Source organism: Chelmon rostratus, chromosome 23 (genome assembly GCF_017976325.1).
Source record: "Chelmon rostratus isolate fCheRos1 chromosome 23, fCheRos1.pri, whole genome shotgun sequence".
NCBI lineage: Eukaryota > Metazoa > Chordata > Actinopteri > Chaetodontiformes > Chaetodontidae > Chelmon > Chelmon rostratus.
The window spans coordinates 8,826,620-8,850,916 of NC_055680.1; the positions used below are offsets into that span (position 1 = coordinate 8,826,620).

At 41.6% G+C, this 24,297-nt stretch overlaps 1 protein-coding gene across 5 annotated transcripts in view; it reads right to left on the reverse strand.

The window, feature by feature from the left end:
* LOC121626666 (receptor-type tyrosine-protein phosphatase delta-like) overlaps positions 1–24,297 on the reverse strand; it is a 130,592-nt gene that overhangs the window by 23,091 nt on the left and 83,204 nt on the right. For 3 of the 5 annotated variants that reach the window (XM_041965301.1, XM_041965300.1, XM_041965298.1), the window contains exons 6-21: positions 23,821–23,931; positions 19,330–19,599; positions 17,707–18,288; positions 17,115–17,260; positions 16,186–16,330; positions 14,229–14,534; positions 13,188–13,381; positions 12,794–12,820; positions 12,186–12,303; positions 10,844–11,431; positions 10,298–10,398; positions 9,903–10,159; positions 8,619–8,712; positions 6,399–6,608; positions 5,113–5,273; positions 1,498–1,610 (exon numbers count right to left, since the gene is read on the reverse strand). In XM_041965301.1, the coding sequence (XP_041821235.1) occupies positions 1,498–1,610; positions 5,113–5,273; positions 6,399–6,608; positions 8,619–8,712; positions 9,903–10,159; positions 10,298–10,398; positions 10,844–11,431; positions 12,186–12,303; positions 12,794–12,820; positions 13,188–13,381; positions 14,229–14,534; positions 16,186–16,330; positions 17,115–17,260; positions 17,707–18,288; positions 19,330–19,599; positions 23,821–23,931 (3,423 nt within the window). The remainder of the gene's footprint in view (positions 1–1,497; positions 1,611–5,112; positions 5,274–6,398; positions 6,609–8,618; positions 8,713–9,902; positions 10,160–10,297; positions 10,399–10,843; positions 11,432–12,185; positions 12,304–12,793; positions 12,821–13,187; positions 13,382–14,228; positions 14,535–16,185; positions 16,331–17,114; positions 17,261–17,706; positions 18,289–19,329; positions 19,600–23,820; positions 23,932–24,297) is intronic. The other 2 variants (XM_041965302.1, XM_041965299.1) reach the window with 1 other exon arrangement.

Below are 24,297 nucleotides of genomic sequence, written 5' to 3' on the forward strand. Positions count from 1 at the left end.
ATTGTTGGGTCTCTCTCTTTCTCTCTATCTATCTCCAACATTGAGGTGATGTTTCATTTTGGTTGCTGCCACAAGTGGGCATTAGCTAATGGAAGCTGAGCCTCGTTTTCCCACCCACTCTCACGTCTCTCTGAAAGACGGCAAAGGGTGTTTCTATTGCAGCCCCGCTACTCAGAATCCATTTCCACCACTGGGGGACAATGAAAGTACCATTTCCAACACGTCGTCACTCAAACATCAAGCATCCTTAAGATGAAAATGTCCATTGAGGGGTAAAGAGGTGAAAGAAAGGGTAGGGAGAGGTGGTCTAATGTAAGAAGCGCTTCAGGACTTGAGAGAAAGTGATCACCTGGTAGGAAAAAATGTTTGGTCCTTTTTGACCAGCGAGCAAGCCAAGATACCAGCTCTCAGAAAGGCTGTTCGGGGGGGGGGGGGGGGGGGGGGGGGGGGGGGGGGGGGTGATGATGAGGCGAGTGAAATAGTGGGAGGATGGTTGAGATCACTCTGAGCCAAAAGGAAAACTACCCCTCTGCCGGGATGAAACAGCCAGTAATGGTCCTAACATCATTGAAGAGCTTTCATAAATATGCATAATCTTTTTTCAAAATTGAGCCTGCAGGGATAATTCATCCTCCTTTCATACTAGCTGACCTGAAAAATATGGCTTTGATATTACAACATTATTGGCGGTCTCTGAACACCTGTCCCAAAGCAGTTGGTGCCAGAGGAACTCAAATGGTAATTCAAGTCAGGACGGGGGCAAAGATGCATACCTCCTTCTCAGGTGATAAATGGACTGTGGCGTCCATCGTATCCCCCGGGCAAGAAACGGCCATGTGACCGAGCCAAGGCGCAACCACTGACCACCACTCACCTAAAGCAATAAAGGTCAAAGCGAGAAAATGCTCGGACTCGCAGCTTGTCACTACTTTTTCTTCGCCGTCCGTTGGCCCGCATGCAAAACGGAACACCGAGCCGTGACACATTTTGTATTTTCCCTCACCTTCTACGATGCTGCGTCCCGTGACTTCTGGCAGCAGGATACCATTCAAGCAGGACTACTATTCTTAGTAAGCACGACAAGTCTTGATGACCTGGATAACGCAGGTGCTGAGGAAGACGACAGCTGCCACAAAACTGTCAAGTTTGCATTTCTGCCTCTTCATTTTCCACTGAGTCGTGTCTCCGGGGAGGAAACTGTCAGTTTTGACCCTCTGTGCCTTCTCTGAGCACCTGTCCATTGTCTACCTGCAAACTGCTCACTTGCTTGCCAATCTCACTGCAAGATGATGGACTTTTTATGGTGTTAGGTGTCAGTGTCAGCGGTGCTTGCAAATGAACAAACAATGGATGATGTAAAGCTGTGTGAAAGTGTGAATTTACATTATTCCTTTCAGCAATCAATAAGTAGCACTGGCGTCTCTTCTCGCAATGCATATTCAGGTGTAACTTCACAGTGAAGGACATGGACGTCACTGACTTATCTGGAATACCTACCAGGCGTTTGGAAGTTGAGACGTCGAAGCTCAACGGGGTCAGTGGGATGATGCAGCGGCATTTCCTTGCTGTTGGGGAGACTGCCTTTCCTAGCTTCAGATTCTGCTCTTTTTCTGCAGAACAGACAGCAAATTGTTATTCTTGGTGCTCAAAACTCTCACTGTATAACCTCAAAGCTTCTCTTGTGGCCTCATAAATAGTGCAGGCAAATATGTAATTATAGAGGTGGCAGGACAACGTTACTACAATACATAAGGCTACAGGGGGTGGACTAATAACATCACCTCACAGTATAATACAATCCAATACAATAGCCCTTTAAATACCACCTTTAGAGATGCTCTTTTCAATGATAGTGTCAGATAGGGTGTCAATTCGCCCCTACAGTCATTTTGAAGCCATAGTTAAGGGTGGTGTTTAGATTGCATTATGTTGTAACATGGTGCTGTTACTGTGTTTAAAAACAACAACAACAAAAAAAAGACATGAACATAAAGGTATCATTTGCCACAGGGCTATTTTACTGGATTCCATTATGGTGCAGAGTATTGTTCTTTTTGCTCCGCTCTCTTTTATTTAATTTTTCACTATTTTGAATGCTAACTTTAGGACTTGTACTTGTATAGCGTCTGTGATTATTTGATATTTTTGTGATATATTTTGCGTACAATATTGGCACCTCTGACAAAAGATGCCATGTGAATCAAGTGTTGGTTTCACAGACAGCAGTGCGGTTCATTCATTCAAACAACCCTGATTCTAAAAACGTTGGGCTGGCGTGTAAAATGGAAATAAAAACAGAATGCAGTCATTTGCAAATGAGCTATGCTAACTGGTAACAGTTTTATGCAGTGTTTTTGAGTCTGCAGTAATATCCTTCATACTATCATGTGTTTCATGAAATCCAGTCATGATACTATCACCTGTTACCAATCAATCTGTTCACCTGTGGAATGTTCCAAACAGGTGTTTTTGGAGCATTCCACAGCTTTCCCAGTCTTTTGTTGCTCCTGTCCCAACTTGTTTGACGCATAGTGCTGGCATCAAATTCAGAATAAGCAGATATTGACAAAAATCAATGAAAATCAAATCAAAATGAAGCTGATGAGGTAAAATATTATATACTGCATACTGACTTTGTACTGTTTTTGATTGAGTATACATCAAAAAGGATTTGTAAATTATTACGTTCTTAATGTTTTACACATCGTCCCAACTTTGTTTGCATCAGGGTTGTAAGAATCAAAACAACACTGGTCACTAACATGAGTCACATGTTTTTCAGGAGGTCAATTGTAATTACAAAGTATGTATAAGGGAAAGGTAATATGGTGGAAATTGTGACATTATTAATGTAAACTTTCTGCAGAACATTTATCAAAACATTTATGCACTGCTAAAAGTAAATAACAAATGTTTAGCATGTTCATTTTGATTAAGCACAGAGCATGATTTCACAAATGACATCAACCCCAGTGGGCGACCAGTTTCTGCATGTTTAGATATAACATGTGCAGTGTAGGGAGAAAAAGGAGTTTGAAGGGAATTCGTTTCTCTCTGCTTCTTTCTCACTCTTACCTGTCTGGTTTGCTGCTCCATTGGTCAGCAAGAAAAGAAATGTCGACACGTTAGGTGGTGAGACCTTTGGCTTTATGTAAAGGAGAATTCCAGAAGAGACAAACGATACCAATCACATCTCAGTTTAACTTTACGTTCAAGATTAGCGATGCTTCTCTTCAGAGATTACACTCAATTATGCCACCCCGGGGCTTTTTGTCACAAATGCTACAGTTTCCCAGGTGTATCCAAGATTTGTACATTGTCTCTCTGCTATTTCAAGCAGTTTCAGCTGATTGCTTCTTGTTCAAGCATAAAAGTCATCCCTTGACTCCTAATTGCTGTGTCTGTCTCTTCCTGCAAATAAGCCCGGCACTGTTGCATTTATTAAAATCAAGAATTTGCATATTCAAGATTTCTGCATGTTGTAGTATAAACACAAAAGGGGGATATACCACATTCAAACGTGTGTTACCATTTTGTGAATCTCTTTTATTTGAAAAATTACCAGAATTTATTGGTTAGGTAGCAGCCATGACTTGATTACAATTATTCTACATGTAAGTGTACAATTTACTCTGATTTATGTTACTCTCTGCTGAAGCTGCGCATTGTTATCCTCCTGTCCTTTCCCAGAGCTCGACATAACATGGTTGTTGCCCTTTGTTTTGCACAAGAGGAGCACTCCGTCACATAAAAATTGATCTGGACAAGAGAAGTATCTCCTGGTTATGCACTGAATGTTCCCTAATGTGGCCGTGACACTGGCTTGGTAATTGATGTGTAAAACTGCCTGCCACAAATGGAAACTCTGACGGCCCCCCGCACACGCAATCTTTGTTCACTTTCAATTCACCTTTGTGTTATCCAAACCAAAGCTTGATGTGAATAGAAATCCAAGGACAGTTAGGTGTAAGAGCGAGCCAGAATGAAGCTGTATGCATAAACTGAATGACACTGCTATTGATGTATTTTTTGTCCTCACTATTGGTACTGTTACTGATTATAGCCTGTGCTGACTCGTCACTTACTAATCTTGCCTTCCCAAAATTACTTCTCGAAGACTACTGTGAAATTCTGCTTAGACCTGGACATTTGATTGAATGAACTCTCCAGAAAATTATGTGAAAGGTGAGAAGAGACAAGACAGTGAAGGACGGAAAAAGTCTGTGCATAGACACACGCAAGTGCTGAATGTGCGTGTGTGACGAGGGCAGCATACGGTCAGTGTCGGGAGCCACTCTCTCTTGTTGAATGGGTAACGGTAAAAGGGGAGGGGTTGGGGCGGCTGGCGTGCTCGCCCAGGCCCCAGGGCCTCTGTGAAGCTGCACACACATGCAGTGACATGAAGCAGACAGTCAAAGCTCTCCCCTCCTATGCTTCACTGATGAGCAGTGACAGCAGAGGTCTCACTACCACTAGGGGGTTTCAGACAAAAAGGCTGTTTTGATTCAGTGTGAAGGAGCGCTACCGCAAATGTTTCCCACAGTTTTACATGTGTTTGCGAGTGTGTGTTTTTCGTGTGCTGGGGGGGTTAGATGGATCCGTCTGAATAAACTTCAGTCAACGCACGTGTCTGTGTGAAGGACTGTGGGCATCTGCATTTGATGGCAGCTTTGGTGGCGGTATGCTCGGGTTTACTCATCTGATATGTAGAGTGTGTGCGTGCTACTAGGAGTCAGGGTCCTGGATCGATGTGCCTCAAGGCTTGAAGTTCAAATCTTACATTTAGTGTCTGCTTTTGAACGCATTAATTGAAGATTTGTGTGGTGTAGTGTGTTGGTGTCAGGAATGTTAAATATTGAATGGTCATACATAAATGTTGAGTGGCTGTACATTAATTTTAAATGCACATATATAAGATGCTATTTATATAGTGTATGTTTTGCACAGCCCCACTGCAGTGAATGTGTGCCAGTGTTGTATGTACAGTATTATTTTAAGCATGTTGTCCCATCTGAGGTGGATCCCTTTGCATTTGCTTGACATGGTTGAAAAATCCTAATATTTTTTGTATTTTTTGAGTTTTAAATGCAGATCATCATTTGATATCCTCACCTTTTGTAAAGGAGAATGGCAATGACGATGCATATGATGAAGACAACAGCTAGCACAGGGCCCACCACCCAGATCAGGCCTTCCTCCTCATCGATGATCGGCTGGGGGTCGATGTCGGCTGACACAACCGGGTCGGAGTAGGGGCTTGTGGCGTACATGATCTGAGCCATGGAAAAACAAATCACTGATCAGTATTCTGAGAATCTGGATTCTGATTTTTTTTCCAACCACCATATGCTGCTTCTAAGTATTCATCCTGCTCATTTTTCCATCATTGGATCTATCATCTGGTGATTTTGGAAGCTATTTTCTTGAAATTGTATTACACTGTTCCTTTGACATAGGCAGGACTGATCTTCACCTTAGTAACCTCAACACCCAGAACCTGAATGCTGAGCGGGATACATTAGATTCAGACTTATTTGAGGAGCTGCTTCAAGACTTCAGTTAATTTGCCCCCACTGTAGAGCATATCTTAGTAAGACTCTGACAAAGACAGCATGACCAACAATACAAATTAAAAGCCAATTCAAAGTTTTGCTGTGTAATTTGTGCTAAGCTGCAGTTTGGCCAATCAAAGTGATCTTCAATATCTCTCCCATACAGAGGCCTTGATTGAACTATTTCACATTCGAAGAGAAGATTAAAAAAATGGTCTTGTGGGGAAAAAAAAATATATGCTTCAGTGGGCAAATTAGAGATTTCCCTCCATCCATCATTATCTTTTTTGCTCTACCTGAACTCGGGGTTAGCGGAGAGAGTGCGAGGCAGGACTATAGACCCTGCAGCTCATCAAATCCATCATCACGCCTGCAGCTGCCTAATCATGCGGCTTTCTGCTCTTCCGTCCAGACGGACACAGGCACACATACACACTAGCTGCAGCAGCGGAGATAAGGTGGACCGCACGTAGGACGCAATTAAAGAGGAGCCCTGTTATCGAGGTATTCTTGCGATCAGCTAAGGTCTTAAGGGGTTTCTCTCCCTAAAGCAGCAAGGGTCAGCTTCTTGGGCCAGCTGCAGCTTCAAGTTTTGAAGGCAAAGCCTCACAAGGGCTCAGAGTAACACATCTAACCAGAAGCAAACTCCGACCCTCTGTCAAGATGCAGTGGATTTAACCCTCTCTGCCTATTAACATGTACAGCTTTTAGCTCAAAGGACCTGAGATCGCTAGCATGGGATAACCCAGAGGCGAGAAAGCTCATGTCTGAAGCTGAACTCAAGTATAATATGAGACACGTGGATAAAACTGTATAAAATTACATGCGTGAAAAGAGCAGACTTACGTTCTCGGACATCTCCAGAACAGCAAGCACAAAGAAGATGTACTCCTGGCCATTCTGGAGTTGCTTGTTTTCAAAGTCGCCATAGGTCTTGCCATCTCCCAGGGTGAAATCTTTGGGCATGATATTGAAGTAGGCTGCGATATAAGCTTTGGGTTCTGCCTGCCTCCGGAACCGAAGGCCTCTGCTAGTCCGGTTTATCTCTTTCAGCAGCTACAGTGAGGAGTAAGAAGCAGACGGTTGATAACACACCGAGCGGGGACACGTCCCAGCACACACATGAAAACACATCTACACAAACCAAATCAGTCTGTCTATTTTTTGTTCTGATTGCAGAGCTGAAAATGTTGATTGCATGAGGCAGAGCATTACAGAAAAGATCAATGACTTATTTCATCTTTTTCTTTTTTGACTACAAAAGATTGTGAAATTAAAAAATTGCATGGTTTTCCAGCATGAAAAACAGTTGAGGATTATCCAACAGCGTCAAACAATTAAAAAAAAAAAAAAAGAGAGACAGAGCTAAATTACTTTGTCTTCTCGATACAATCAGAATCATTTTGTTTGTCATGGCCAGATGTACAAAAATAGAATCTGCGTAGAGTTTGAACTGAATTTCATTCACCATGTACGATTGTTATTTTGTCATTTTTTCATGAATATGAATAACAGATATGCAAGGTGTGGAAAAAAGACATGAGGTATTAACAAATGGCTTTAAACTATGTTTTGCCAAATCTAACAAAACTATAACTTAAACATAAAAAAAACATTATGTAATTAGAAGGAATTTTCCCCCCAAAAAACACTTGAATGTTTTTCTAATGCTGCTGCGAATATTCAGAGGGAATTATTACGTATTAAACCACAGATTTTTTTAAAATCTGATACTCATTGTCTCCTTGGGTAATTAATATTTAAGTCTTTCCTCCCCAACCAACAATAATTCTAATGCCAACAGGCTGAAAGAAACACATTAAGTGTGCCCTTCCTACAAGTCTGCACCATCTGACTGACTAAACTTCCACTCCAGAGCGTGGATCATAATTACGCTAATCAAACCTGGCCAGTTGTTTGGCCGTCTGATTTCATATCTCTGACTTGTGTGCACGAAAGAGTGTGTGCGCGTGTGCTGTGCGCGCCTGTCATTCACATTAGAGTGTGTGCGTTCTTGTGTGTGCTCTGTTTTGGCTGCGGGGCTGTTGGTGCTGCCCGATAATGTCTTCAATCATCTCTCCTGTCAACACGGCTAAATCTAGCTGCCCTTGGGAAAAGTTGTGAAAAGGTGAGTGCCAATATTGACAAACAAATAAATTCTGACAGAGGGGCGACTTTTGGGCAATCGGTCAAGGCAACAGACATGGGCCTGTGGGCAGGAGCTGTGAAGCCAATGCCAGATGAGACATGGTGTATTTTTTCTTTTAGCCTCCTGGACACGTGATATATTGTGGTGTTTATACAATAGAAAGAAATATTTTAAAACATGCAATTTCAAACTAAGATTTGCCACAGGATTTGATTGCCAGATTTTCAAAATGTTGTAACCTAGAGGGGAATACGTTTTTAGTGGCTTCCGCACATTTCTAAAACAGAGACTACAATATGTGCTGCACTAAATGTGCAGATCTGTTAGCTCCCAGTGTTTGACACTGTATCTAAAAGAATACCTGAAATGTAGCTTACAACACATAATAATGATAAAGCTTTAGTTGGCTTGCACGCTTAATCATGCCTCGATGCACAGAAGCTCCTGAATTATCTCAACTGGCTAAATATAAAAGTTGTCAAGTGTTTTGTGCATATGCGGTAGCCTAGCTTTGCCTGAAATGAGATGAGACATGAAGGCCTGATGCAGCTCTTCAGGTAATTACCACAGACACAAAGAGGAGGAGGAGGAGGTGGGGATGGGGGTTGAGTTTGCAGTGCTCTTGATGGCTACTTCATGTTCTCATTTCCATATGAACAGTGCTCTCTGCAGCTATTTGCGTCAATCAGTGAGACTCATCTCCTGTTCCTGCTGCCCTCTTAACTGCCTCAACTTATTTTTTCCAGTTTTGAGAAAAGAAATGTGGTATGTGCACAGAGTTATGCAGGCCCCGTTAACAAGCAGAGTGCAAGAACTGCATAATAGAAAACTACCTAATAGAAATTTGACAAGCCATATTTTTACTTTTCTTTCCTGGAAACCTGAGTCATTAAAAGCAGTTCATCCTTTAAACCTACCTCCTCCAAATTCATCTCATCGGGATTGTCCCAGGGTTTGAAAAACTTGCCAGTGCGCTGCTTCTTCAGAGGTACTACAACAATGTAATATCCCCTGTAAAATAAAATGTAAAACACTGTTTATTAATTTTTTCAGACAAGGTGTCACCTTTCAAAAGACACAAGTTCACCTGTTGTATTGCAAGACAATGTCACTCTTTCCTGGAAAAAGAAAACCCTGTTTGACAGCAAGAACAAATACAATAATAGCATTGCCCAGTGCCCACCGTGTCAACCTGTACTGACAGGGTAGTCTGCTTATCGGGAACTGATGAAAAAGATACATGATCATGCCTTCAGCAAGTTATGCAATCCCTCTATGTTTTCTATTTAAGCATGTTCAGAGAAGTCAGGAAATGTGGTAACACCTCACTGAGGCCTCCTGAGGGCTAATTAGGAGACCTCTGTAAAGGCAGAAAAGATGCAGAATTAGAGAGATTTTCATGCCTTCGTCAGGGTGGCAAGAGAGATAACGGCCTCTGCCAGAGTTTTCTGGGCTTCCTGGTCGGGCACTGCGCTAGCTAGCGTTAGCCAGGAAGGCAGTGTGGCAGGCTAATGGGAACCTAATTAGCTTAAGCTCTGGCATGGGAGACAGTGGGTCAAGTGCATCCAGCGAGATCAAAAAAACCCAAGATGAGTTTGAAGCGTCAGTCTACAGTCGGATATGCTCCTTGGCCTTCTGACAACCCTGGGCTTTGTTGAAAGCTATAAGAGACTTTACAGAGCTTAGAGGAGTGCGCTCAAATGAGTCGGGCTGCTTCAGTGTGTAATGACTAAGGTGAAGTGGATAATACACAGAAATGTAGGGGTGAATGTAAATGACTGTTTTTTAGGAATTATCCCCGACGAGGTCAACTACCAAGTTAACTTGTATATTTCGGTTCACAATGCATCGCTGAGAAATAATAATCAGTAACCACTGCACCATACTGAAGTCTCTATAAGTCACTTATCCAACAAAACAGCCATTTTTATAAAGTCAGATCATACTATGCCTGATTCAAGTTGGCAATTACAAGTATAACAGTGCGGGAATTTAGGTATTCAGGGTTTATCTCAGAGGCGGTACTTCAGGTTGATGCAAGATGTAGTTTGCAAGTTGACAATGACGCAGCAAAAAAGTGCATTGACTTGACAGACAAAATGCGAGGCTTCTAGACTGATGATTAGAGTCATGAAAGTCTCAGGAGCAGTATTAATTTCAAGCAATTAGAAATCACCTTAACTTGGATCTTCTCCACTCACCTTACTCTCTCAGATGTCTGCACTGATGGTAGCTCCACAGTCACCATACCGTCTGAGTTGGTTTTGCCAATCAGATAGGGTTTGGTGCGGAGGATGTCTGGGGCCGTCATCGTGGACACACGATGCTGCAGACCTCCGGCACTGTTGCCACGATTTGTCAGCAGGAAGGAGTACTGTGTCTCAGGTTGAAGACCCGTGATTAGCTTCTGTGTTAGCTTCCCATCCACCTCCACACTCTGTCCATTATCGTAGAGGATCTGTATGCGAATGAGTTGATGTTTTATACGGGCAGTGAAGTCTTGGTTGTGGATGGTAATTGAATACTTTGTGTCAGAGTAATGTGCAGAGTCTGCCAATGCATATGGAAATGTAATATTTATTTTGGCAGTGCTCACAGTGAAAGGTTGAGCTGGATTGTAGGTGTCTGGGATTTCCCATGTCAGCAGCACTGAAGTCTTCATGGCAGCTTTCACGTGGAAATTTTTTGCAAACACTGCTAAAAGAAAGGGGGAGCAGATGATTTAGACACAAAAAAATCATTTGTTTTAATTTATCGACGTCAGTGGTCCCACACCAGTGCTTACCTGAGAAAGTCTCCTTCAAAACCAGGCTGAAATCAGTGCTACACTGAACTCAACGCTGTCCTCTTACCTTCTTACCAACACCAACTCTTAAATTAATGACTGACCTTTGCTTGATTGACGAGACACAAATAGACATATATATATATACTTACTCCATGTGAGTTTCTTAAATCATTCTTAGATTAGGGGGACTAAGGGTAGGACAACATGTTAATACCAAAGTCCTGGTCCTTCCATACTTAGTCAACTTCTGCCATTTGAGGCTTTTAGAGGAAGCTGCTGTGGTTGAAAAGGGCTGCGCAGGGAAAGGCTGATTTTCAAAGGAAAGGGCTAAAAGGGTTCAGGGACTGGTCCTACCTTGATCCAAAGGCTGTGTCCTGAATTGGACACTTGGGCTATAGGGACCAGAGCCCTTGCTGGTGAAGGCACACATTTTAATATCATAAGTGGTATCTGCCTTAAGGCCATCCAGGATGACTGTTGATTCCGGTGCAGTGATGAAGAGTTCTGAGGGACTGCGTGGGCTGTTGATGTCCTTGTACTGCAGAGCATATTTCACTATTTGGCCATTTCGCTCTGCCAGCAAAACAGGTTGCCAGTTAACCTGAATGGTAGAGGTGGTGGCACCCTCTGCTGTAATGCTCTGAGGGTAGCCGCTTGGGACATCCTCATTTGTGGTGACTTCTTTGACCGTCTCTTCACCAAAGCCCACCTTGTTGCGCGCCGAAAGGCGGAAAGTGTATGAGGCTCCCTTATGGATCTCTTTGGTAGTGTAGTGGTTCTCTCGCTCAGGGAACTCAATAACAGTCAGAGGATCCACGTCTTTGCGGCCAAAACGGAGGCGATAGCCTTGCAGAGGACCATGGGTTAATGCCGGGGGATGCCACTGGAGGAGAGCTGTGCCCATGTTGGTTGTACTGACCATAAGGCGAGGTTTATCAGGAACTAAGACAGTACCAATGGAGAAAATGACAACTTGTTATAAATATGCTCTCATTTTGTCATGTTTGTAGTAGACAGGCATTCAGTAGCAGTCGTTCCTACTATCTTTCTGTGTGTCTGTGTTTACAACTAAGTACTTTTAGTCTGGCATAACACTTTCAAAAGAGGTGAGTGAAAGAGCTAAACTTGGGTGCCCCCCTTTTCCCTTTTTCTTGTCTTTCACTCTCTGAATTTTCCTTTATTTTGAAAGTACCTTCAGCATTGCCGCGTCACATCGGTGGGTAAGAGTTATTGCACTAAATGAGACAATTAGCTGCATTCACACTTTACATGCTCAATGACAAGAATATATTTGCCTGGTGCTTTTTCCCTTATTAGCTGCAGTTTAACAGCTTTACAGAGCAGAAATTCAGAAAATCTAGGACAGCCCTAATTCCATAAGTTGGGACTCTGTGTAAAATGTGAATAAAAACAGAATACAATCATTTGCAAACAAACTCTGTTGCTCCTGTCCCAACTTGTCTGAAACATGTTGCTGCATCAAATTCAAAAGAAGCAGATATTTACAAAATACAATTAAGCTGATGAGGTCAAACATTAAATATATTGTCTTTGTGCTGCTTTCAATTGACTATTTGTCAAAAAGGATTAGTGTTGTGGATTCTGTTTTGTTTATGCTTAACACGGTGTCCCAACGTTTTTGATTGTATATTAACAGAGCACCACAGACATTTGTCAACAGTGATAGTTTTGTTACCTGCGCCAGTGGTGGTGATCAGTTTGGGCTTGCTGCGAGCGCCATCGCCCTTTGTGGTATAAGCTGCCACAGTAACTGAATATGTGGTCTCAGCCTGCAGCTCCGTGATGATCATTTCCTGTAAAGATGCAGGACTTCAGTTGCGAGACACTCACTTGCTGATTTGCAGATATAAGCAAATAGAGAGATAGAAGTGGGGTGTGATGTCAGCATAATCATCACGGTGGACAACAGACACATTCCCTCAGCATATACTTAAAATCAAGGCATGCTTCAGTAGAAAAGGATAGCATTGACAAGCTTTGGTAAATAAATAACTTGGCAAAGGGTATGTTTATTTGGTGTGCAGCAAAATAGCCTCCTCAGTTAACACTAATAGAATTCAAACCTTCAAGGTCTGTAGTTAAGCTATTTGGTCAGTTAAATTTAATTTGAACGCTCAACAAAATGTCATTCAAGGATTCCATTTGAGAAATATTTTAAGAAGATGCACTCAATGACTAAACTCAGGTCTTGAACTCCTAATGCTCAAAACACACATGCCATTCATGCAGAGGATGACAGCAGGGGAAAACAAAATTGTGTTTTTGTCAAGTTTAGCTACTCACATGTTCGGTTGAATCATCATATTCCCACTGATTATGATACAAGAATATGGAAAGAAAAGAGACAACAAATAAGGCCCAAGTACAGACAGTAATCACTGGTGAAAAAATATACACACAGTTTGTCTGCAACCACCAAATAAGTGTGTTTCTTGATCAAAATAATTACAATGAAAGTAGCAGTAATCATATATTGAATTGTGCAGATATGTGCCCAACTTTTGCATCCAGTGGAATTGAAATCAGTGACAAAGCAGTGAAATAGTCATTGTTTTATGACATGATATATTTCGCAGTCCAGATAAAAGACTTTGCTGTGGCGCATGTAAAGGTGAGAGTGAGAAAGCGATACTATGCGTCTGAGAGATGAGGTGGCTGGCTGAGGAGGGTGTCGTACCTGGGCATCATCAATCAGGATGTCCTTGATGACTGGCTGTCCTGTGGGCTCCCCATTAACCATCCTGACATAGTGCACCTGGTACCCTCGGATCTGACCGTGCTGCTTGGTGGGCATCGGTGAACGCCAGATCACTTTAATTGATGAGGAGTTGACAGCCTCCACCTCAACTTTACGAGGTGGCCCGCTAGGAACTGGAGGAACACCATGGGATAGAAGAAAAAAGGTCAAAATTATAGTGAACCCCTTCACCTTCTTTTTCAATCTTGCCCGAAAGCCGTAGCGGAAAATGCTGCAGTGACAAAAAATCACAAAAGTGCAGCAAACTGCAACAAGCACTGCATGACATCAATATTTCAACAATGGTAAGGGGAAAAAAACAACAGCAAAAGCAGGTCTGACAACTGACCTAATCTTGAAACATTAAAAATGGGTAGAGTGGATTTTTAAAACATGGAATAAAAATGTGTTTTGTCAAAATAGAAAAGTGGAGCCAAAGGGGGGCTTCAAGTGTTTCAAATGCTTGAAGCACTACAAGAATTTTGGCTATGGAGCAAGGAAAAAATGAATAAAAAATGATTCAATCACATGAAGGGAGAAAAAATATTTAAAAAAATGGCCTTCAAAAAAAAAAAAAAATTCTTCCACCTTTTGTTATTCCCACTGTCCAGAACTTGTCCTTTTGCCAAGTTCCTAAAAAAGGGAGCCGTTCAAAAACACTGTTTCAAAAATGACAGTTGGGATGGGAAGTTGGAGGCCTGCAGCTGAAAATGCCATACCATGTGTTGAAATTGAGCAGCATAAGGAAAAAAAAGCCAAAAAAAAGTTGCTTTCACAAAGTGAGTCACAGTTTGTTCGGTAAAAAAAGTGCATAGTCCGAAATAGGGCTGAGAGTATCAAGTGGCGACAGTCGTATTAGAAGCAGGCAGAGGGGGTAGAGAAGAAGAGGGAATTGTAGATACGGTTGTTAGTATTTGGCGGGGTAGGTTAAGAGGGGCAGACTGGATTTGCAGCAGGGGCTTTGTTTTAGCGAACACATACCATCCTCCTCTGTGCGGATGAGCTGCGGCAGGCTTTCCGGTCCTGCTCCAACATCTGTATGGGCAGTGACCGTCACATGGTAGTCTGTCCATTTTTCCAAGTTTTCCAAAAGGTACTGGGAGCTTTCGGGAGGTATGCCGGAGATTTGATGAGTAGTTGTGTCCTCCCCTTCAGTCGCAGTATATTGGATGCTGTATTGCGTGATGATCCCATTTTGTAATTCCACTGGGGGCGGCCGCCAACTTACCAGGATGCTGGTGGAGCTGGAGCTATAGCACTCAACTTCCTCAGGTGGGCCCGAGGGTTCTGGTTGGTGCGTTGGATTTTGTGCAGGTGCAGCGTTTTTTGTTTGGTCAGGCCGTTCATTGAGTTGGATTTTTGTTTGGAAGGAGTTTCAAGTTTTGTTTTGATCGGGGTGATGATGATGGTATTGACCAAACAGAGGGGGAAAAAAAAGAAGAGGAAAATAAAATGACACAAATGAGGAAAAAAATCACAAGGACTTATGTGGGTCAATGAAAAGTATTTAAAATCAATGAAAAATCACAAATATAGACAAAGCAAAAGGCCAAGACCAACACAAAAGTGTACACACTGATGATGAATGGAAGGTGTTGATTGGAAAAAGGACAGCTTCAACATATGGAACCTACCTTTGTCATGAAAAAATAATGATAAAAACTAAGGGAAACAAAAATCATATATCCTAATATACCACTTCCTTTACCTTTAATTCTAAAATAAAAACCTAAAATCATTTAAAGTACTCCAGAAATAAATTACAATAAACCATTCCAAAATAAATGTAATAACTAAGACAAATTTGGCAAGCAGTTACCATCAATCCAAAAACATAAAGGTTGATGCTTTAACTAGTTTAAAATAGAAAAATGTTGTATTTGTCACCAACCTTTCCGAAGCCTGTTGGTTTGTGGTAAAAGCCTGATTGTACAACAGAGAACTTCCCAAGGAGACATGACTGATTTATTAGATTCTGATAACATTGACATGCACTTTTTAATGAACTTCATCATTTACCTCAGAGCATACATCTGGGCAGAGTGTGAACTTCTGTGCTTTCATACCCACCTGATCTCTGCCCTTGTCTTTAGAGACCTCAGAGTTATGTTGGATTTGCAAAGTCAAATGCAGCACTTCAGTGGTTTTTTCCACCGATGATTTGAGGTCGAATTCTCAAACGGGTTACACCGCACTGGATTTGATTTAATTCAGTAATAAACAACAGAATCCAATTTGTCGGTTTTCGACCGATCTCATAAATCTGAGGTCTTTGGGTGGAAATGTCCCTAACTACAGAGACAATACTTGTTTTGAGCTTTCTATGATATCATTACTCCACAACTGTATTGATTCTAATTTGACCTGAGTATAAATGGGAAAATCCCTTTGTCTTTCTGAGAAGTGGTTCTTGGCAGCGTAGCTACATAGAAAGCTCAGTTTTAAAAAAAAATTCTTTTCTCTTATTTTTGGCCGACATGCAATGTCAAGAGACAAGGCTTCCTAAAATGCCCTTTACCTTATAAAAAACAGTTGGGTAACGCATATGTGGGCATTCATATAAATAATTCATGGCTTTATCATTCATTTGAGTCAAGACTGTTTTTGCACAACAAAGGTGGAGAGGGGAAGTTTTTGTAACCTTGTCTCCTGACTTCACAGGAAAGCCTGGGTACGCTGTCCATGCAACCTTTTCAAAATGAATACTGCATGGTCAGGTGGACTTCAGAACGCTTATTTACTATTTCAAATGTTTACATATTTTCAAATGCATGAACCCTCAAAAGAAAAAAAAAATCTTATTCGCTTTATCTGTGCTCCTTCCTGACATTTTTGTCACTTTTCGGATTCTGCAGCACACGTGAAATTTGGAATGCATTTGAAAATGTGTTCCCTTCCCAAATAGTTCAAACTCTGTCAGATAAGGAAGAAGACCTACGTGTCTGCGGAGTTTCTGCTGAGATCTCATTGGTGTAAGCTCCGACTCCATGTTTACTCCGGGCAGCCAGCCGGAAAGTATAAGTCGTGAAGGGCTTCAAGTCCTTCAGCAGGTATGTTGTTGTCGGCTCAAAGCTGATATGTTTCTGCGGAGAAAGTTTCATATTGTCAGTTTTTTTAATAGACAGGGAGTTCCAAATAAGAAATGAATGCTGGCCTTTCAGATGCAAAATAAAATCTGAGGGTATCATCTTTGGCTGTTAGAACTGAAACAAATTGTTAGTTTATATAAATGAATGTGACACTCAGTTTACTACACTTTATAGTGACTGACAAATTCTATTGGAATCCCAATTCTTCTAAAGTTCTTTGTTTGCTGCTGTGTCTGACCAAAGTCTCATAGTTAAAAAAAAAAAAAATAGATTCAACCCTTTCCAATACAGATTTATCCTGCTGTATGAGCTACTTTTGATTCTGTCAGTCATGCAGTCATATAGCTGGATTTTTTCATCATGCATTATGGTGTATCTTAACAAATGACTGATTATGACGCTCTTCATAACTACTTAGCATAAATATTGTTAATTTGCATTTAAACAACACTGAACCTGTAAATTATGCTGTGTTATTGTGTTATATTAGAAAATATATCCATTTCCTTTTACTCTATTTCAGTATTATGTGCAGTATCGTGTAGACACATGAGAATTATCTTGCAGGTCTGGTATTATGTAAATATGTGCAATTTATTCATGGTTGGTAAAAAGCTCTTGGTATTGATATGTTGGAGAAGCATAAAAACATGTAGAATTTCACAACACAAACTACTATTTAATAATTGGTGACTGTGTGATTGAGATGATTTAGTTTGCTAGAAGAGACTTTTAATGCAAAGGGTTGTTAAAGTGGGTCCAGTCAGGAAATAATTACCTCCTCTTTGTCATCCCTCTTCCTGTACACAAGTTCATATCCTGTGATCTGATTTTCCTGTCCAGTCTGTGCTGGGGCGATCCACGACAGTAAAATACTCGTTTCTGATTTGGCTTCTCCTTTGAAGTCGGTTGGTTGGGAGGGAACTGCAAGTGGAATGAAGGGATGAATTCGTTACCTTCTCACGTCTTGCACCATTCATTATCATTACAGTCACGCTAGCACAGGTGCCACCGTGTATTTCAGGTGTTGGAGTCAAATTAGTCCAGCGCAGACACGTAGTACATGGTTACTTCATGCTGAAAACAGTATTCGACATTTTCACAGCGAGGGAACAACAAAGAATGTAAGTTTCGCAGTTAACTTTTCTCACACAAAGCTATTTTTCCCACTCGAGAAAGCCAGTTGCAGTTTTTCTTGACAGCCTGGAGATTTGTGTGTGTACAGCTCTGGTTAACAACTGTAACCCACTAATGAGGACTGGCCTCAGAAATGTTTGTGACACTCAAAGTGTAATTGTGGAATTATAGACATTGTTAAACTTTGAATTTGTCTTGGATGGATTCTCTAACAATGAAAAAAACATGCTTACCTCCTGTTTTAGCGATGATTTGAAGGTCTGGAGAAAGAGGTCCATCGCCTACTGAGGTGTAGGCCAAAACCTTGATGTAGTAGGTCTTATTGGGGATGAGGCCCTGGATGGTGACAAAGTTAGACCCCCGAACAATCTGCTTCTCCCAGAGGTTGACGTGCTGGGTGGAATCCATGGTGTAGTAGACCCGGTAGCCCATAATCTGCCCATTAGCCTCCTCTGGCTCGTCCCAGTGGATGACAGCTGTGGTGGTGCTCAGCATGTGACCTCTGACCTGTCTTGGCGCCGTGCTGGGTGCCTGCTCAGCTGTTTTGGCCTCGATGCTCTCGCTCGGTGGCCCTCGCCCGATGTTGTTCACCGCCACCACCCGAAACTCGTAGTCCGAATATGGGCTGAGGCCTCCCACGCTGTACCGAGTGGTGGCTACGCCGTCAATCTCCTTATACAAGTCCTCTGAGTACTTGGACTTGTGTTGGATGATGTAGTAGGACACTGGTTCAGGATTGCCGGAGTCCCACGTCAACGTTATGCTGGTGGCTGTGCGCTCTGTCACCACTGGAATGCCAGGAGCTTTGGGCAATGCTGTGATGATAATTATACATAAATATGAACAAAAATCCAAACTATACAGCAAACATTAAAAAAGGTATAGTACTGATGATTTTCAGTGTGTCTAGAGTCACAAGTATGCTTTCTGTAGGGCAGGTGGATAGTCTTAGTATTATTTTGCTTTTCCAGCTTACATTTGTTCAAACCAAAAAAAAAAAAAGTTGCATATTCACTACTGTGTGAGATTAAAGGCTTGCACACCCCCTGTTCAGCTTCTGAGAGTGCTGTTGTCGTTAATCTCAGATTTCCCAGTGTTTATCACTTAAATAATTTAACAGGTAAATTTATTGCTTTAATTTCCCGCACCGTGGCACATGGCAAAAGATTTCAGGCCTATATATTGTCTTTATATGCCATCTGAAGTATGCTTCTGGGGGAGCTTGCTGCCAGACTGTTATATTGTGACTAATATCTCTATGTTATGTCTATGAAAAACAAAGCCGAGTGTGTGTATGTGGGAGTCTGTCCCTCGTGTGCCCGCGAACACGGCGACACCAATCTGGGATATCTTTCTGGTACGCTGAAGTGCAGATATGATTATACTCAGATAAGTACCATGCCTACAGAGGACACCAAACAATACTCACTACGTTTCACACCCCTCTCACGCTGGCTCCCCCCCACCTCTTGCTAACAGAAATGGTGAGCTTTGTAGCTCTCCATCTGAGAGATAAGCACTTCACTATATTCTCAATCTGGCATCTAAATGCACTGAGGTTGCTGCCAGGGCTCGTCTAAAGCATTAAGGAATCCTCCACAGATGACTTATCGTGGCAGGGAGAGGTAAATAACTTTCTTTAAAGCACTGCCAGGAGTTTCCACTTGCATAGTTTAGTCCGAACATAAGATGGCCTCAAACCGATGTATGTATTTTTCACTGCATGCAAAACATTTTGATAAAATTGCTGGAAGTAAGCGATTATTAAGTCCAGCTCCAGCCTTATGTGTGCTGTTGGAGCATGCTGCTGAAATCAGCCTTTAATTATAAATAAAAAGAATAAGAAGTCGCTTCACCTTTCACCGTTATCTGCGCCACAGCCTCTATCACCCCCAGGGTTGACATTGCCACACAGGTGTAGTTGGCGGACTGCCGGACGTCTGTTAGCTCCAAGACGTTCCGTCCAATGGGCATGTCGTCTTCTGGTGTAAGATCTTCAGCACCCAGCATCCACTTGACATATGGCATAGGAGAGCCCACTGCCACACATGTGATATTGACACTGCCGCCTGGCATGATCTCATTGTCTGTAGGTGGTATGGAGAATCGTGGTGGCACCCGGCGTACTGAAAAAGACAAAACATGGTGTGAAAACCCAGCAGAAAATGGGACAACTGAACTCCTTTTATAGAAAAATGTTCTGAATTCTCTTCAAATGTTGCCAAAAGCAAAGTGGCTAATCGTTTAACATGTTTGCATTACATAACACGAACATTAGCAGAATTGCAGAGGTTTAATTGCAGCATAAAAATGAAATCTGTTTCCAGAGGGATAATTCATGATTGTTTGATGAAGGTTAAGAAAACACATTTAAACGCATTTGATCCAAGACTTAACAGATTTCAATGGTGAATGGGTTAACACCGACATGAGCGCCATGCACGGAAATACTGTATCACCATCGGTACAGATATACAGAACTGCACGAAGTGCCGGAGGGTCGACAGCGCTCCACAGTTGTATGCAGAGAAACAACTTTTAGGCTGCGTACTTCCAGCTAATGTGAGACAATGTGCCACATCACATTCTCACATCACACAAACAAAGATAATACTCGAGAGAAGAGAGTCGCAAACACATCAGAAGGGGGATGGGGTTTTTTCTGTGCTTTTCGGGCTCAGTTCAAAAGTCCAAAACTAGGGCTGTCAAATGTTATGCATCCACATTTTGGATCAACTTAAGAGTGATAACATGTTTCCCTGTCTGGCCTTTTGACCCTTTGGCTGCGATACAGATTCACGAGCCTAAGCTACGCTTCTGCATTACCTTTTCTGTATATGCAAGGAAGAATCCTGCTATGCTTTGTGCTAATCTTTTAATATAAATAATGGCATAAAATGGATTAGAAAGGTGAACTTTTGAGTGGCTTTCAACTTTAGAACTCTGCCACACAGCTCAGAGGATAAAAGTCATTAAACATACAGTACTTTCTTTATGCTGATACATTCAGTGATGAATAAGCGGTCTTTAGCTTATCACAAGAGAGCCAATTATTGCTGGCGCTTAAAGCACTAATGTGTCTGGTCAGACTATATTCTATGATTGTACAAATCAGTCCATGGCAGTGAACAAATCAAAATCAATTATTATACAGCAGGCCTCTGAGTGCAGTTTAAGATGAACGGCTAAGAGGTTGAAAGTTGAAGTTCAACTTTACCTTTACCTAAGAAACGTGTCATATGCAAAGGACTTCTAGTAAAGCCACATTATGTAATTTCAAAATATGATCACGTGTGATTTTGTTTTCATTCATCTCTATTTAAAAATTCATTTGACAGCTCTAGTGGATACACGTTCCAAAAAAAAATGTCAAAAACAGAAAAACTAACGGGCTAAAAAGTCAAAGAAAAGGTTAGTTTTAAGTGAACTGAAATGTATGACATCCATATGACGGCTTCAAGGTCTTTTGGAGGGGAGCAAGAGTCTGTCATGCAAACAAGACGGGGACGTGACTCTGTGAGGCAACCATCTAAGGGAGTCGGGGGGGGGGGGGGGGGGGCTGCAGGGGTAAAATAGGTAGTAACAGGGTCAGAAGGAGGCTGTGGTATCACACAGCGTAAATGGAAGGTTTAGTCTGACAGTGTTACATCGCTGTAAACGTGGCGAGCACAAGCGAAGGGTCCTGGGAGAACCAAGGAACACTTTGAGGAGGGGGCAGCAACATCTCAGCACAAGGGATAAATTAAAGGACAGAACAAAAAAAATATCTGATTTTTCCTCAGATTTTTCTGGTGAGCATTTGTATACACATATTTAAGTACAGCTGATGTGGATAACTAATGTTTTAAAACATCTAAGGAGGATGAAAGTAAAAATAAAGTCAGTGTTACTGCTTATGGTAGTTAAAGTAGAACACTCTTATCTTGGGCTAGATTGCTCATTAAATCCTTTAGTGAACCCTGAAGAAAACATTAATGAATACGTCACTTTTAAATGTCTGAAAACTTGTATTCACTGGCCATTAATTGAACCTGCTTTGTAAACAGCCTCTACAGTAGTTCCTGTTATTTGTGCAGGTATTTGCTATATTTGACTGCAACATCGGCACGCGCTTCCTGCTGCCTGCGACTGCTTCACAGAGCCCATTCTGTTGAGCAGACTGCAGCTCTCCAGAGAGGAAAACTAGGGGAACTGCTTGCATTATTAAATACTACGTTTCTCTCGCTCAATATTTAATTAATATCCAATTGGATCACGTTCCCCACAGACATAATATTATCCTGCTCATTTGAATATCATTACATTTGTCAAGTCATGTGGATAGCGCACTAAATACATCATTCTTTCATGACTTCCTGCGCAGAAACATCCTCGTCAGAGGAAGTGCATAATCTCTGAGGGCAAGGTTGTTTTTACAGCTTGGCGCTTGACTTTAGTGCCAATTACAACAAAGGATGGATTTTGCTTGAACATATTTTTATCTCTGAGAAACTTCGGTTCGGGAGAGCACCACAGGGAAAATTTGAGCGTGGTGATGCTGAAATGGCTCTATGGGGAGAAAGATTCAGTGTTCATATGGAGCTGCACTGCATCTATGTAGAACAGCAGCCATTAGTTTCAGGAGCCCACAGAAATCAAGAACATTGTTCCTGCGTGTGTTGTGTGTCACATTTACTTTTATATTATTTCCTAAATAGAATTTTTTTCCTGATTACATTTCATTCTTTATTCTTTTTTTTCTTATTCCATGATCCCGCTTTGTTGTTCGTCATAGAAAAAACCAAGCAGGAACACTGACAGGGTAAGGGGTTAGGACAGGGGCTGGGGAAAGCTCAAGCATTTAACAGGTGACATGCAAATCGACCCTCAGACAGATGCAAATATCGTCCCTCCTCAAAGATGCAAACATGCACCACCTGTTGGACAGTGAAGCATTCTGACAAAGACCAGGGGCATTCTCAATGGGAACATGAACATTGAACGTGTGACAAAAACAGAAATTATGTTGATAGAAGTTTAAAAAAAAAAATAATTTGTGGCAAACAAATGTACTTCAGTTTTGTGTTGTGTTCAAAAAGTAAAAACACACCAACCTTCTCGCAGCTCTGAGGGATGTAGGGAATTTGATGCGGAACAAAATGAAATAAGGACAGGAGAAAAACAAGGGAAACACAGAGAGTAAAAAGGCCATGTTTTAGGTTCAAATGCTGCTTCACAATTCGAAGGACCTTCTGTCTCGAAGGTGCAGGGAGCCCCTTGTATCTCCCTGGCACCCAGGTTACAAAGCAACCTGTCTGAGCTCAAAACATTTAGAATAAAAAATATCTGCTTTAAACAGAAGTTCTGCCCAAGCCATGTGGTCAGCTTAGAATTCAAATTAATTTATTTTGCTTTATTATATATTGTGCATGATGTTACTTGGGAACTGGATGGTAATTGGTGATTATAAAAGCTAACCATAGGACTGAAGAGCAGTGTAAAATGTATGTGAAACCCCCCCTCCCCCCACAAAAAAAACAAGTACTTATAGAGAATATAATTAAGACAATACTTGACTATACTGGAAGAGTAACAGCGGGTTTTGCAGAAGCAGTGACAACACTTGCACCAATGCAGCAAACATTTTGATAGCAAAAGAGGGAAAAATCACAGCCTCTGTGAAAAGAACATCACCAGAAGCAAGCCACTGCTACTACTTCAGCTGTGCTTTTTTTCTTTTTTTTGGCTAAAATCATAAAGCTATATATTTCTTGAGCAACAAAAAAAGCTATGTTCTCACAAGCTAATTTTACATGTAGAGTCCGATAATGAAAATTCTCTATATTGAAATGATTCTCCACTGCTTTTAACTTGATTTCTTTTAATTATTATGTCATTGTCACAAACAAAAGTAGTGAGATTAAAAGTGTCCTTCCAATGTTGATCAATTGGGAGAAAAAGAAGGCCAGAGAGGATCTGTTCACTGCTGGGGAAAGAGTGGGGACTGATGGAGGAGGGTCATCCACCCTGTACCACCTCCGGCAGTCAGGTTTGAAAGGCAATTAGTAGATAAACACAGCAAGCAGTCTAGTCATTGGTGTTGGGCTCAGGATAATCAACAGAAAGGACCAGAAGCACATAACAGATCAGATACTGTAGGTTCAAATCAGTGCAGGTAAGTTGAGTGCAAGAAAAAAAAAAAAAAGAAAGAACCACAAAATCAAAAGCAAAGCATACTTACAGTGGCCTAACAGGAATGTGGCCCCTGCAGACTTTAGTGGCTGATTTAAAGATTCCACATGAATTTCAAAGAGAAAGTTGATATGTTTGATAGAAGCATGCCAGCGCCGTTAGCACGCGCTTCCTACCTCTGACATATAGATTTGCTGGGGCCGAGTAGCGGGTTCCATCGTTGTTGGTTGCCACACATTCATACTTCCCCTGGTCAGACTCTTCGCTCTGCTCTATCTGGAGGGCTCCTGGTTGGGAATAGCAAACGGGGTAGCAGAGTATGCTTGGTTAAAATTATGCCGATCGCAGAGAGTTCACAAGCAAAAATCAAAAGAAAAGAACTTGTTTGACCTCAAAGCTCGAGGCCAACATCAGCCGCCTTCTTTTCTAGTTTTGCTCTGTCCTTTTAAGCTTCAGTAGTTGGACAGTTTGAGGAAAGTCATAATTAAACAATATCCAATAGACTGCATGAATGAATACTACATTCTTGTATCTGTGACTATAAACTCTATGTTTTAAAGTTAATCCCCCATCATTATCGCAGCCTGATCCTTTGGCTGAGGTAAAAATGGAGGCTGTGTTATCCTACTATAGGTGAGGGATAGCTGCAAGTG